The sequence below is a fragment of the Puntigrus tetrazona genome, chromosome 6 (assembly GCF_018831695.1).
Source record: "Puntigrus tetrazona isolate hp1 chromosome 6, ASM1883169v1, whole genome shotgun sequence".
In the NCBI taxonomy this organism is placed as follows: Eukaryota; Metazoa; Chordata; class Actinopteri; order Cypriniformes; family Cyprinidae; genus Puntigrus; species Puntigrus tetrazona.
In genome coordinates this window covers 6,058,198-6,072,783 of record NC_056704.1, presented here as the reverse complement: position 1 = coordinate 6,072,783, position 14,586 = coordinate 6,058,198, and the positions used below count along the sequence as shown (strand labels likewise).

At 39.0% G+C, this 14,586-nt stretch overlaps 1 protein-coding gene across 1 annotated transcript in view; it reads left to right on the top strand.

Moving 5' to 3' along the window:
• The window catches only part of LOC122346771 (receptor-type tyrosine-protein phosphatase-like N), a 63,519-nt gene extending 48,933 nt beyond the window's left edge, over positions 1–14,586 (top strand). Inside the window, exons 13-32 of the mRNA XM_043241627.1 lie at positions 304–409; positions 500–626; positions 739–1,087; positions 1,179–1,316; positions 1,445–1,479; positions 2,329–2,612; positions 2,863–2,949; positions 3,760–3,839; positions 4,514–4,578; positions 6,094–6,303; positions 6,557–6,811; positions 7,394–7,541; positions 7,730–7,803; positions 8,267–8,344; positions 9,646–9,765; positions 9,852–10,018; positions 12,184–12,237; positions 12,455–12,519; positions 12,613–12,686; positions 12,891–14,586. Coding sequence (XP_043097562.1) covers positions 304–409; positions 500–626; positions 739–1,087; positions 1,179–1,316; positions 1,445–1,479; positions 2,329–2,612; positions 2,863–2,949; positions 3,760–3,839; positions 4,514–4,578; positions 6,094–6,303; positions 6,557–6,811; positions 7,394–7,541; positions 7,730–7,803; positions 8,267–8,344; positions 9,646–9,765; positions 9,852–10,018; positions 12,184–12,237; positions 12,455–12,519; positions 12,613–12,686; positions 12,891–12,962 — 2,588 coding nt within the window. The 3' untranslated portion in view covers positions 12,963–14,586. The remainder of the gene's footprint in view (positions 1–303; positions 410–499; positions 627–738; positions 1,088–1,178; positions 1,317–1,444; positions 1,480–2,328; positions 2,613–2,862; positions 2,950–3,759; positions 3,840–4,513; positions 4,579–6,093; positions 6,304–6,556; positions 6,812–7,393; positions 7,542–7,729; positions 7,804–8,266; positions 8,345–9,645; positions 9,766–9,851; positions 10,019–12,183; positions 12,238–12,454; positions 12,520–12,612; positions 12,687–12,890) is intronic.

Below are 14,586 nucleotides of genomic sequence, written 5' to 3'. Positions count from 1 at the left end.
AAAAAGTACATGAAATTCACAGAAATTACTTAAAACACCAAATTTGTGAATAGACGTATATATTAACACGTGATATATAACTTTTAGGTAATATGTAATGTTATTACTTAATGGCTACCACAAATTACATTGTTAGAATGAAAAACAAATACAAAGAGGGCATTCATAAGAACTTATGCCACACGTGTTTTAAACTAGATTTATTTAGTTCATCCTGTCTTTATAATAGAATTTCTTACTTTGGCATTTACCAACATTATAAGGCTTTTTGTTTGCTCTGAGCCGATGTGAATTCTTTTTCAGGATTAACTTGGCAGGATGATGTCACCCAATCAATGATAAAGAAAGAGCTCAGCAAAGTTCCGAAGATCCCACTGTCTTCTGGGATAAAGAATGGCCCATCCACAGAGTAACTCTTACTTTTGTTATATAACGTTTCTCACGTTCCCTTTTTTATTTTACTGCATTGATTTCTTTCTGAATCTGCCCATTATCAAAGGTCTCAGAGTGGCCCTGCAAACCAGCTCAAACCCAAAATGGTGCAGCCCTATATGGACTACATGATTGTTGATCCACCTCAGTCATCTCTCCACATGCAGAGCCTGGATCCTTATAGTTACCAGCGAGTGAGAGAACCAAACACAAAGCCCTTTTGTTGCACTGCTTTGAATGTACATTGAAGCATTGGTCTACAACTTTTTCTCTTTAATTTCAGCATCGTGTCTTTTTGCCTTACAGTATGGTTACCAAGATGAAGAGGAGCGTTCTTTGAACCTGGTGGATGGAGGCAGATACCCACCGGCCTCCTCTCGCATTAGGGGAAATTCACAGCTTCCTCCATCTCTAGATAAAGATGATCAGCTTCTGCAGGATCTGATGACTCTCCTGCTTTCTTCACCTGCACAGCCTACATCACGCCATCGTGTGGCAGCACCTCACTCCACCTCATCTTTTTTCCAGGATTTGGACTTCCCACTTGACTACAAGGACTATAACAAGGACTTCTTTTCCCAGGATGAAAAGATTAATAACCAACAGGAGCAAAAGAAAGGTCCTCAGAAGTATGGAGTGTTTTCTGGGCACAGCGGTGAGATGGTGTTAATGATTTTCTTTTAAAAAATGTGTTCATACAAAGTATTTGCATATTTTATCAATGACCTCTGATACTTCGACCCCAGGACCCACTCAGCAGAGCCTGAATGAGCTGCTCCTGCAACATGGATTTGATTTAAACCATCTGAACCCTGAGGAGATGGAGCGTCTGTTCACTGTCCTTCAGCTCCTGCAAAATGAACCTACAAACAATCTGAGAAAATGTGAGCACCTTCAAATTTTACTTTTTATAGAATATCAGTATACAAATTCAAGATATACAGTACACCCCATAAAGTTGGAGTTCCAAAAAAATAAGTAAAATCATAAATGATTGTTTTCCTTCATCCAGCTGAAACAAAGGATTCCTCAGTGTCTCCAAAAGTGGTGAGCATCAAATGTTTGTGCCGTTGTTCTACAGACTGCTACCAGACTTACTACAGATCATGCACCTGACTTTCAGTTATTTCTAAACAAAAACAATAAATTTGAGCAGAAATGCTGCTGGGAGACACATGACAAATCAAAAGAAAATAGCGTAACATCGGCTTAAAATATTTAACATGGACTAAAGATAACAGTCTGTGGACATCATACACTATGTCCATTATACAAAACCTATCAGCTCTGCAGACTGCCTTTAGCTGAAATCTGTCAAATAAATAAATAATAAATAAAAAGGCTGTGTGGAGTATTCCAGACTTCAGTAATATTACAAGGATGGGTTGATCTCAGTAGTAATTCTATATATTATCTGCAGGGGGCAGCAATTGTTAACTTAAAATATTATGAACATAAATACATTATATTTGGGAAACGAGAGCCATGATTATGTGATGTGTCTTGTAGGTCTTTTATCTTTTAGGCCTCTTAGCCAACATCAGTGTATCTCTGAACACAGTATTTTAGGTGCTTCTGTACTGCTAATTTCCTTTCCTCACCCCTTCAGCGCTGATCCATCAATAATCATGGTTGGCTAGAGAATAAACCTGCACTGCTGTATTGCCCTCTCAAAAGCATTTTATAAAGAATAAAAGAGAAAAGACTAGAGGCTGCAAATAAAACAACGACATAGTACATTTAACATGAAATTCTATAAAAAACAATTCTACTAAAATGTTAATGTTGAATTCAATGTGTTATTTGCAATTTCTAAATGATTTTTGAATCATACATGGAACATATGGAGCATATTATAGACAGTTAACTTGACAAAGCATGTATGTGCTCTATTAGATGAAGATTACGGAGGGGGAGATGACCCATGTGGTGGAGAAGGCTTCTGTCCCAGCTAAAAATTCCTCCTTCAATTCTCCACTCCACCCCGGGTCCGAAACCTCCCCCCAGGGTTTTCAAGGGGCCTCCCAGGATAACTCCATCCCAATAGGTTCTAGTTCACTAGGACCTTCATCTCTCAAACAAGAAGATGGACGACTTGGAAAGGGAGCCTTCAGTGCGAAGCCAGAAAAGAATGAAACCAAGTTTAAAGAGGAATTTGGATACATTGTCACCAATCAAAGGTACAACTAACAGTTTAGACTGTTGGACTGAGTGTTAGTCTATGTGGGTGTTCTTTTGTCTGAAAATAAAGTAGTCATGTGGTATTTGTTTTCAAAACACTACATTAACGAAGGACCTAGGGGCACATGTCAAACTGGCTATTCAGTGGAGAGTCTGTTTGTGTGTTGTTTTTTTGTGAGTTCTGTGTCAGTTTGTGCTTGTGAACGTGTGTGTGTATGTGGGCGTATGAATGTGTATGTGTCTCTACAGCCTTCTCACTCTGTCTGATGGGGTTCATCTACTGAAGACCCTTGCTGAGAGGATCCATCTCACCACTGGCTCTTTCATCAATATCAGGTAGGCCTAGGTTTAGAGCAGGGAGGTGGAAACAGTCCCAGAGTTTGCTTTGGTGGTGACCCCTAAGCTTTATTTAATTTGTAAAGCTTGCAAAGGCATTTAACGAACACATAATTTGAAGATATGGAAAGTGTAAGTAAAGTTAATGTTTAACCTAACTTAATGGTTTATTTATTTGTTATAATAATTTAATCAATGCAAACAGTCTTGATTGCTGTTTGTTGATGTGGTTAGAAAGCAAATGCTAATCCCACTAACCCTGTGGTGAGCTGGAACCTTGGTCAATTGTCCTTGGAAGACAGAGGGGGATGGCTAAGAGGGAAAGAATGAGAGAGAAAAGGTTATGGAATGATCTCAAAAGTGGATTTGCTCCACTACTTGTCTTCCCTTTATTGCTTGGATCCCAATATCTAACACACACAATCAGGGTCTGAAATTAACACCCGCCAACCCACCAAATGTGGATGAAATTCAGCCGGGGTGGGTAAACTCATTAGCCAATTTGACAAGTTATGATTCACGAACTGTTATCACTTTGCATGCCATCGCTATCAGAGCCCTTGCCCTAAGATGAGCCTCCAAGGCAAAGCTTAAAGATGACTGCCTAGTGGACGAGAAGCACCGCGTCATGGCATGCATTTACAATTTGAATATGTGAATATTTACAGAGAACGGAAAGCTATTCAGCGATTCAGATCTTGTTTATTTCTGATAGTAGCCAAATTGGCTGATGAGTAAGAAAAATGAACTTCACACACTGCACATAATCATATGGGAAACTTGCATGTGATGAAAAATTCTGCTCTACAGTGTGGTTGGTCCAGCTGTCACTTTCCGGGTGCTCCCAAACAGCCAGAATTTAACAGCAAGTGAGGTGTCAGAACAAGCAGGTAAGTAATGAACACGATGTTTCATGTCTATTGGTGATGTCTGTCATACAGTTGTTTCTGAGACACAATAATGGCTCAAAAGACTTCAAACGTAATGTAAAACATAAAGACCTGATAGGCCTGTATTGCTGTTTTGACATTTTTAAAATAGCAAATAGCTTTTGGTTTGTTTTACCACTGAGATGTCACCAGTAAGAAGTCTTATTAGGGGAGGACCATTTTTATTCTGAAGAGCACTTAATTCTGGTTTTGGAGGAGAGGGCCTGTTTTGTTGTATATGTATCAAAAATTAATCTGTCCGACATTTAGATGTACACTGTATGCTGTCCTCGAGACCTAGACTAAAAGTGACCCACATCTGCTGAATTCTATCTTAATGCACCAAGCCTATATAGGACTAGTATAAATAATGCAAACAGTAACTGAACATTGGTATAATTTATTATATTACAACAGCTAACAGCAAAAACCTACGTGAAGTTTTGCATTATAGTGATATTTACCATTGTATTTAATCCTGAAAAAAATCACTGTGCAAAACCTCTTGTGGTTTATTGCTTTATTCAGCGGGCTGGTACAGAGTACATGTACATGTCTTATTTGTATCAGTATGTTGAGAAAGCATTAGAATAAGCTATCTGTGACTGTCTTCACGTTTATTGTTTCACATGCAGTGGCTCAAAAGAACCTTCTAGAAACAGAGACCGGTCTAAAGGTGCTTCAGGCAGGTGTCGGGGAGGTAAGGATGTGTAGAAGCATGGACACTATGTCTTAACCTGTGTGCCCGTTGTTTAGTCCTTTTCCACGAAGTTCTGTCTCTCGTATGCTCGAGGAGGGAATATCTCGCAAGACCCCTGACACCCACCCCCGTCTCATTTGCTTTGTTGCTATGACAACGACATCATACGTGTCAAACTGTCAGGCGCGCTCACGACTCCAAAGCGCGCGACCGACTGGCATCCCAAATGCTTCTCCCCTCAGAACGCAACATTCCCGCGAAACACCACAATGTCCGTGCCAGGGCTGAGCGAACGGCGTTGTTCGTTTCCCGCGAACTTAAACCTACCAGCCGTTACAGTTACTAACAAAACTGAACGGAATCCAATTGTCAAACCAGCGGGAGAAAAAAAAAGGAGCTCTACGGTTACCGCACGTAGATTTTTGCTCATCTTCGGCGGACCACCGGGCGCGAGCGCTTTCCAGTCTCCATTAGTTTATTGATTTTTTGGTGAGTTCAACTTTCTCTTTAACTTAATTAAATGGTGCATTGCATGAATGCCATCCTATATTATATCAAACATGTTTGTTAATTATACAGGGCGGAAAAAAGAAATCTGCTTTTTATCCACTGAATGATCCANTTTTTTTTTTTTTTTTTTTTTTTTTTTTTTTGCTTAGAAATAAATCTCTTACAGACCACATGCGGCGGGAAAAATGTTACCCTTTTTATCACATATACTGTCTAACTGGTTTTCCCAGCATTCATTTTACTCACCCTTCGAAGTCAGTGCTTTCAGGCTCATGAATCAGAATTGTAATAAACGAGTTTACTGGCCACCTTAAAGACGGGCCAGCCTGTTTTTATTTGAATCTAGGAACCTGCAGTAGTCGTTAAACTGTTTTCCTTGAACTGCTCAGTGATTTGTTGAAATAAAGAACGCGCAATAAAAATGACCAATCAGAATGATTTGCACTCAGAATCTCCGCACAGACAGTGATGTCAGGTAAAGATGGTTGCTGTGGCGACAAGGTCAGTGCGGTGTGCACAGAAGTGATGATGTAATGCCCTGGCTCCTGTATATGGTGGTCTGCATCATTCCAACAGAGGACTAGAGAATATTATGGGACTCGTATGTGTTGAAATGCCTTGTATTAAACGATTTTTCTTTCCCTGCTTTTCTCTCATCAGTTCCTTTCTGTCTGTTCTCTTTTTAATGGGCATTGCGCTTACATCAAACGTTGTAATGTTGCCATAGCAACCAGTGACCCTGCTGAGATCATACTTCCAGACAGCAGGGTGGGATGGGTAGTCCTGTTTTAAATTTTCGATTTTAATACTTGTCTCTTCCCCTCTTCACTTTTCCATTTTAAAATGTTACAGATGCGCAGTTCTTTATGGTTCTTCTAGGATTAGAAATAGGGTTACATCTCTTGTTTGTATCTGATAGTTTGATGGAAACAGCATAAATTGGGGCCATGAGATTTATTACGATTTGTGATTCGTATGTTTGTGTTCATCTCTCTGTCTTTCCAGAAAAACGATGGCCATGCGTTGCCAGTGGCAACACGTGTACGTGACAACACCCAGTGGGTGTTCCTCATGTTTGTGGGTGTGGCTTGTGTGGGTGGACTCCTGGTGGGGGCACTGACCATCGCGTGCCTGCGCACCCATGCCCGCCAGTTGGCCTCAGGGAAACTGGGACTTGGACCTGAGGCAGGAAATGTGACGCATTATGAGTACCAGGTTTGGAACTGTTTGGCATGCGCGCTGCATCACATCTCTGCAGTGCAAACCTTCTCTGCAACCAAGCTATTTTAATCCCGACTGATTTGAGCAACTTTGCTTGTGGTAGCACGTTATTGCCAGACAATAATGCGATCCGATTTATTTGATTTGAGCATAAGCGAACCGGAGCAAACTGATAAGCTGCGATATTCAGTTACGGTGAATTGCAAATGCAGCGTGTGCTGCAAACTGTCTTTTCTTAATTTACCAGGATCTTTGTCGGCAGCACATGGCTGCTAAGTCCTCTCTTGGAAGGCAGGACTGCGGGGTCGGAGCTGCAGGTGGTGCTGGTCAAGGAGGAGGGGGAGGTGGTGGGGGAGGAACGGATACGTCACGAGTCAGCAGCGTGTCATCACAGTTTAGTGATGCGGCTCAGCCCAGCCCTAGTTCTCACAGCAGCACCCCCTCCTGGTGTGAGGAGCCAGCGCAGTCTAATATGGATATATCTACGGGGCACATGATACTGGTAGACAAGCATTACCCTATTTACAGTGCAAAAAAAAAAAAGAAAATGTACTTCCAGCGCATAACGTTAAAGGCCCATTTACACCAAGAATGAATTCATCACTACATTAGCATTCACAGGAATATAAAATAACGTTCTATTATATTCAGATATAGTGTGTTATAGGCATGCTGTACATAACATAGTAATAGCAGTATTACAAGTAACAAACCCTAAACCAAATCCTGACTTTTACATTATAGTAACTAGTAAGCATGTGTGGTAATTTTACTTATTGTTGTTTAAATGCACTGTAAAAATGTATCCGCTGTACAAATGAAGCGTAACTGTTTGTAGTTATAGTCCTTGGTGTGAACAGCCCTTAGTCTTTTCACTTTATTTAATGCTTTGAATGATAATTGCCCTTCAGCTGCTTATACCCATTCATATTTATGCCACGGTTGTACAAAGAATGTTTTGTTTCTGTGTTAATTTTATTGGTTTATTAGCATTCTCTAAATTTTCATGTGTTTTTTAAGTATCACATGAATGAGCAGCTGAGAAATCAGGGGTCTCTATTCTGGTCTCTCTCATGCTTTCTAGGCGTATATGGAGGATCATCTAAAGAATAAAGACCGTTTGCTCAAAGAGTGGGAGGCTCTGTGCTCCTACCAGGCAGAACCCAGCACCATCTCAGCTGCCCAAAGCGAAAGTAATGTCAAGAAGAATCGCTGCGCCGATGCCGTGCCCTGTAAGTAAGACCCTGATGCTCTCCTACCCCCTGCATGTCTTGAAACTCTTTCATTTTGTATTTAAGTGTGTCTGAAATGGCATTGTGCAGTGCACAAATTGTAATACGACCAGTGTCTCGTCGCACATCCTGATTGACTTTTCCTCTTTTTAACGGATTAGGTGTGTAACCAGCAGTTGTTTTTGCAGATGATCATTCTAGAGTGAAGCTGAAGGCCGAGATTAACCCTTCCAGGACAGATTACATCAATGCCAGCACCATTGTAAGTACGTGCACTTGATGGTCCTCTTGGACTTAATCATGTGACTCATTTCTTTAGAATCGGAAACACAACAGTTTGAAGGGCCTTTATTATGGTCTCTTTCCTGCTCTCTGTAGCTGAAATCTAAGCCTGAAATCTAAAGCTAGAAAGCCCTCCTTTCCTTGCATCCCTTTCTGTTACCAAGGCAATAATCCATTTATTCCTCATAGACCTGCAAGGCTGCCACTGGTTTCGGAATCCCCCTCTCAGTGTTGCCATGGTTACGTTGTATTGATCTCATTCAGCATGTGTAGGTCTGGAATCCCCTGCTGCTCTGTTGTAGTCAAGAGCGAAGGGATCATCAATTAAGCCTTCATGCGCCTTGGATCACATTAATACCCTGTTGTCGTGGTGATGGTCAGATCCAGAGTTAAGAGGGCTAAAGCACTGACCCCTGACCTTTTGTCTCCTGTTGACCCTTTAGATCGAGCATGACCCCCGGATGCCTGCGTATATTGCCACCCAAGGTCCTCTTTCACACACCATCTCTGATTTCTGGCAGGTCAGTCAAATTTGTGGATTTAATTAATTATTTGATGTAAAGATATTCAAGTTGCTTGAAAATACACTACCAATTGAAAACATTTTTTAATGATATTAATACTTTTATTCATCAAGGATGCATTAAATTGCTTTTTAAACTTCGGTTTCGGTATCAAAAACTTTAAGCTAAACAACTGTTCTCATGTTTAATATTAGTAATAGTTCATTGAATGATTTCTAAAAGATCATGCAACACTCAACACTCAAGTAAAAGTGAGTAATGGCTGCAGAAATTTCAGCTTTTATTTGTAAAGCACAGCTAAACACAACTACCGTTGACTGACCAGTGTGCTGTACAAAGTAACCACAAACAGAATTGAGAAGTTGCAGACCTAATAGCTCTTGCAGGTTGGTCTATCAATAGATCTTTTAGGTAAGAGGGCGCTAAACCATTGAAAGATTTAAAAACCAATAAGAGCACTTTAAAAGGGATCCTGTAGTGCCCTGTTAACCAGTGAGGGACAGGAGTAATATGCTCACGCTGTCGAGCTTCCGTCAGGACTCTGGCAGATGCTTTTGGACCATCTGAAGGTGGTTTAAAGTGGACAAACTAACCCCCCCAAAAAAGAAAGTTACAATTATAAAGAACATGGAGTGCTCTGCCTAAATTAGTAAAAGAAAGAAATGACTTCAACTAAGAAAAGCTTGATTGACTTGTCTGTCAAGCTTTAAGGCACAGTCCAACACCACACCCAGATTTTTCACCTATGACTTTATTTAAGATTTAGATTTGTTACACGAAGGGGCAAACATCACAATCTGTTTTACTCTTAATCAGACTTAAAACATTTTGACACCATGCTTTAAAAGAGCATGCCTTTTTTTAAAAGTAGACTTATTTTCCAACTCATTTTCCAAATAGGCTCACTTTCAAACAGCTGAGTTTTACCATTTTCTAATCCATTCAGCCGATCTCGGGGTCTAGCAGTACCACTTTTAGCTGCAGCTTAGCGTAGATCATTGAATCTGATTAGACCATTAGCTTCTCAATATTCTATAATATGTTTCAATATTTTTCCTATTTAAAACTTGACTCTTCTGTAGTTACGCCATGCACTAAGACCAATCCATTCTTATGTTTCAAAGGAATATATAATAGGTAAATATAATAAACATTTTTAAAAACATTTTGATGCCACGCATTTGAATGGAAAGTGTATTTACACAGTTATACAGTTCTGTGAATTCATGTATATTTTCTGTGCATTTATGTAAATGCTGCGTAAATGGCACATTTTGTAAGCCGTGTATATTGCACAGATGGTTTGGGAAAGCGGGTGTACAGTCATAGTGATGATGACGGCTCTGGTTGAGGACGGAGAAAAGCAGTGCGATCGCTATTGGCCTGATGAGGGCTCCTCTCTCTACCACATCTATGAGGTTTGTCCGAACCTATCCCCAGATTTTTGCTTTATGTGGCGTAAACTACATCAAACATTATGTTGACCTTTAATTATCTCACTCAGGTGAACCTGGTGTCTGAGCATATCTGGTGTAATGACTTTCTGGTGCGGAGTTTCTACCTGAAAAACGTCCAAACCCAGGAAACTCGTACCCTCACTCAGTTCCACTTCCTGAGCTGGCCTGCACAGGGCATACCCACCTCCACAAGGCCTCTGCTGGACTTCCGCAGGTACTGCACATGCTCGCGTACATAGTGTGTATGTATTTCTGGTTATATATATTGTATTCAAGTATATATTACTATTTACACATCTAGGTCCAATAATCACTTGGTCGTGATGGTTTGCTTTAAAGGTAATCATTGGAGATAACCAAAATTGTTGTACGAATCTGAAGAGTGTACAGAAAGTAACTGCGTAATATTAATAATAAATAATAAAATGAGAACTATTATGATTGTAAATATTTCAATTTGATATATATATTTGTGTTTTATTAATTTACTATTATACATTTACTGTAAGTTGGGCTGAGTAAGCATATTTTAATATTTATTCATATAATAATCACTCTTATTATTATTACTACATAAACTGTTTAAATATGAGTTCTTAAGCTGTTTGTGTAGTAATTGTACATTACAAGTGCCATGCATAAAAAAGACTAAATAATTTTTATTAGGCAAAAGTCATTATATCCAAACTTCCGTAATTGTGACCACTCCTCTGTGTTTGTCATTTCCACGTTTGGTCTTTCTTCTAGCTGCCATTACATGATCTCATTCCATCACTCCTCACTCCATGTTCTCCATTCTCTCCAGTCTCTTTGAACCTCTTACCCATCCTGTCTCTTTCTGAGAGCGATGGAGCGCAGTAGCGAGTATTGCACAGCTGTCTGTGTCATTTTTGTGGTTTGCAGCTAGTAGTCTGGTTCCAGTTGCATAGTCACAAAAATGAGCACAGACAGGTGTGGCTGCAGCAACGCTGATGAAACGCTCCATCGCCTAACTCCCTTCTCCCACTTTCTCTCTGCGTGATTCTCTTTCGACCTCTGCATCTTAATCTCCTTTCATTTCCTATTCTGTCTCTCTCCTTTCTTCACTCATGTTCTTACATTTCATGCTTTCGGTGTTGATGTTGCTTGTTTCTTACCACTCTTGACTGTGGTATAACTCTGCTCTTTTTGATCTTTCTGGCTCTCTACTGTGGAGTGGTCCTGATGTTTTCCTCTGATCTCTGTGGGAGTCTACTCTACATAAAACTAGATTTTTACAGTGCTTGCAAAGCGACCACTGTACCAAAATTTTTCTTATCTTTATTCATTTTGTTTTTCACAAATATCTGCAATTATTTTTGTCTCAAGCTACTTGATATATTCCAGTCTAGGCACCATTTAAACTTTGTTTCATGGTTAATTGTGAGCTTCATCTAGATGTAAATGTATTTGTTGTCATCATCAATACTAATCCTAATCATCAAAATATTGTATAAATTCTATAAAATAAATAATACCCAGAGCAACATATTTATTTTTTTGTATTTTCTGCCATTATAGATGAAAATAACAATAATTGTAATACTATGTTTTTTTCCAAAATGAAAACTGTATGTCATCAGTACAAATACCAGTCATTGTTATATTAAAATTAACATAAAAAATATACATATATATACACACACTGCTGTAAAATTTTTGGGGTAAATTTTTTTTTTAAGAATGATTTTTATTTAGCAAGGATGACACAAAGTCTGGAATAATTATGTTTTAAATAAAAGCAAATTAAACTGTCAAGGTTTTCACACAAATATTAAGCAGCAAAACTGGAATATTTAGAAATATTTCACCAAAACAGCATATTAGAATCATGTGACACCTAAAAAAATGTCTGATAATTCAACTTTCATCTCAGAAATAAATTACATTTTCAAAGATTAAAACATAAAACAATTATCTAACTGTATAATTAAGTGACTTTTTACTGTATCTTTCAAATCAAACCATATAAATGTAGCCTTAATGAGCATAACATAAAAACATAAAAAAATCATACCAAACTCAAACCTTTAAATGGCAGTATAGTATATACAGTATAGTTTTTTTTTTTTAGTTTATACATGTCTATAAGCATTAATGTAATTAACATGTAGAATGTTTGTTTAACATGACAGATTTTAATGATCTTCTTCAAGCAAACCTTTTTACCGCATACACCTTTATAGTGTCATGTGCATTCCCCCTGCAAAGCTGACAGAGATCAACATGTCGTAACAACTGCTAAGCGTCATTTCATGCACTCAGAAGTAAAAAGCCTAAGAGCTGAACTAATCTTTAAAAGTATTGCTGCCTTGCAAGCACTGGTATTTGCTTCAGGCAATCTCTTTTTCTTTCCTTCAGGAAAGTCAATAAGTGCTACCGTGGCCGCTCCTGCCCCATCATTGTGCACTGCAGGTATCTCTAACACATCGATGCATTTTTTTTTTATTAACTGAAAGATAAAGGACTGTAGTTTGATACGATTTAAGAAATAAAGTTTTAAAATAAAATCAGTATACAATATTGTTGTATACGGAGTGCTGCATTGATTCTGAATCTACTGTATGTTCCCATTTGGCACATAAGATGTTTTTTTTCAGAGCGTATTTCTCACAGTGCTTCTTCTGTGCAGTGATGGTACAGGCCGGACTGGAACATACATCCTGATCGACATGGTTCTGAACCGCATGGCTAAAGGTCAGCACGTGTCGGAAACTTGTGAAGAAATAGTTAATGTTTAAGAAAGTAAGGCACGCTGAAAATTGCTGTTTTGTTTTGTTTTGAACTCAGGAGTAAAGGAGATCGATATTGCTGCAACCCTAGAACACATTCGAGACCAGAGGCCAGGAATGGTGCGCACCAAGGTAACGGAGGACAAAACTGTCCCAAATTAATAATAAAAGAACTACTGTACCCATAAAACACCACAGTATCAGCAGCCTCTCCTATTCCCCTCAGTTGCGGTAACTGCTCTATATCTTCTTCACTGGTGCTGATTGTGTTATTAAAAGAGTTGGAGTAGTGGATTGTGAAATAGAAATGCTGATCTGTGCTTTTTCTTTTCTCAGGATCAGTTTGAGTTCGCACTGACCGCTGTGGCAGAAGAGGTTAATGCTATTCTGAAAGCTCTACCGCAATGAATCGAATGCCCATGACCCAACAGGCACACAAACGCATACATACACACTCACAAATTACACGCATGAGTGCATACACACTTTCTGTGGCCACTGAGGTTAGTATTAGGGATGTGCATGAGTAATCATCTAGTCGAGTATTCGCTCTACACCTAGCTACTAAAAATAATAATCTATTAGCAAATTGGATTTTCTTTTCGCTCTTACTGTATCCTTCACTTAAATCAAGTACAGCTAAAGGGTGTTGGGTTGCACTGTGCTGTAGAGGGGTGAGAGATTTTATTGTGCAATATTTTAATCTTTATGGTTCTTGCTAGTCATGCTTTCCATTAGATAAAGATCCACTTTTACGGTGCCAAGAGTTGTAAGAAACTATTCGTGCAGCCTTTTCTTCACAGCAGACTCTGCTATTAGCAAATTAAAATGTCGACTTGATTTATGAATAATATTATGATAAAATAGGTAAATAGCAGATTTTAAACATTAAAATTAGATTTTATTTTTAACTCGGTGGGTAATAGAGCTTTTATAATTATTTGAAATCTTTTAAGAAAGGCATAGTTTAATTTATTTTGTGAAACCATTATAAGCATCGTGTAGGCTTATGTCTGCGAATAAAACTGAAAAATATTGTCTTTATTAAATGATTTTTGTTTTCAGTGTTACTGTACTTGACCTCAAAATTACTCAGTGCCATCCCTACTCATTTTTGCTGCTTTCCTGCAACTGAACCCAAAACCCAACTCAAAACCCAACCAGTTTTGCCAAATATTACCTTCCCACAGCATGTAACATGAAATCCCCTTAAATATAATGCTCACACACAACAGATACACTACTTGGACCTGTATTTAAGCTCTTCTTGGGTCTGATTTCTTCCTCGCCTTCACTCTTGGTAACAAAGATGTAATTATCTAAAGGGAAATGCGTTTCTCATTATTTCTCCCTCTGTTTCAACGCGGTGATGACTTAGTCCTGTTACGTACATTTCATCAAGTGTAACGTGAGTTTGCTTCACAATCCACTCGTTTACTTGGGAGGGAGAACAGAAAGTGTCACGAGCAAAAAGTGTTGCTGTCGTCGGGTTTCACGTTCGACGAGCCTCGGTCAAGTGCAGGCTTGCATGGAATGCGTGCCCTCAGAATTCGAATCATCCCTCTGCCCCTTGAATGTCTTTTTGTTTCCATTTTACGGTTTTAATCTGTTGCACAGAATTATGACAACTGCCTGCACATGTAGAACATAATGTGGGGGGAAAAACGCATCGCATTGAGCCTATACATGTCTCCACTGTTAAGCCCAATGACTCCACATTTCTTAATTTCAGTGACAAATCCATCACACTTCGTTTTAGGAGAACTCCAAGTCAAATGCTGACGTGACAGCAAGAATTTAAAGTGGCGGATGTGTTCAATTTCAGATCAGACTCTGGAGAACGCGCCGCTGTGGCAATTATTGTGAAGCCAGACAAAGAGATTCCTTTCCTTCCTCGTTGGTTGAAATATCTTTCTCTACTTCTCTCTCTTTCTGGTTATTATGGTCAGCTTCAATGTTCTATTCCTCTTGCAAGTCGGTAAAAAATATATATATATCTATTATATATAAAAAAAAAAGATTTTGTATCTTG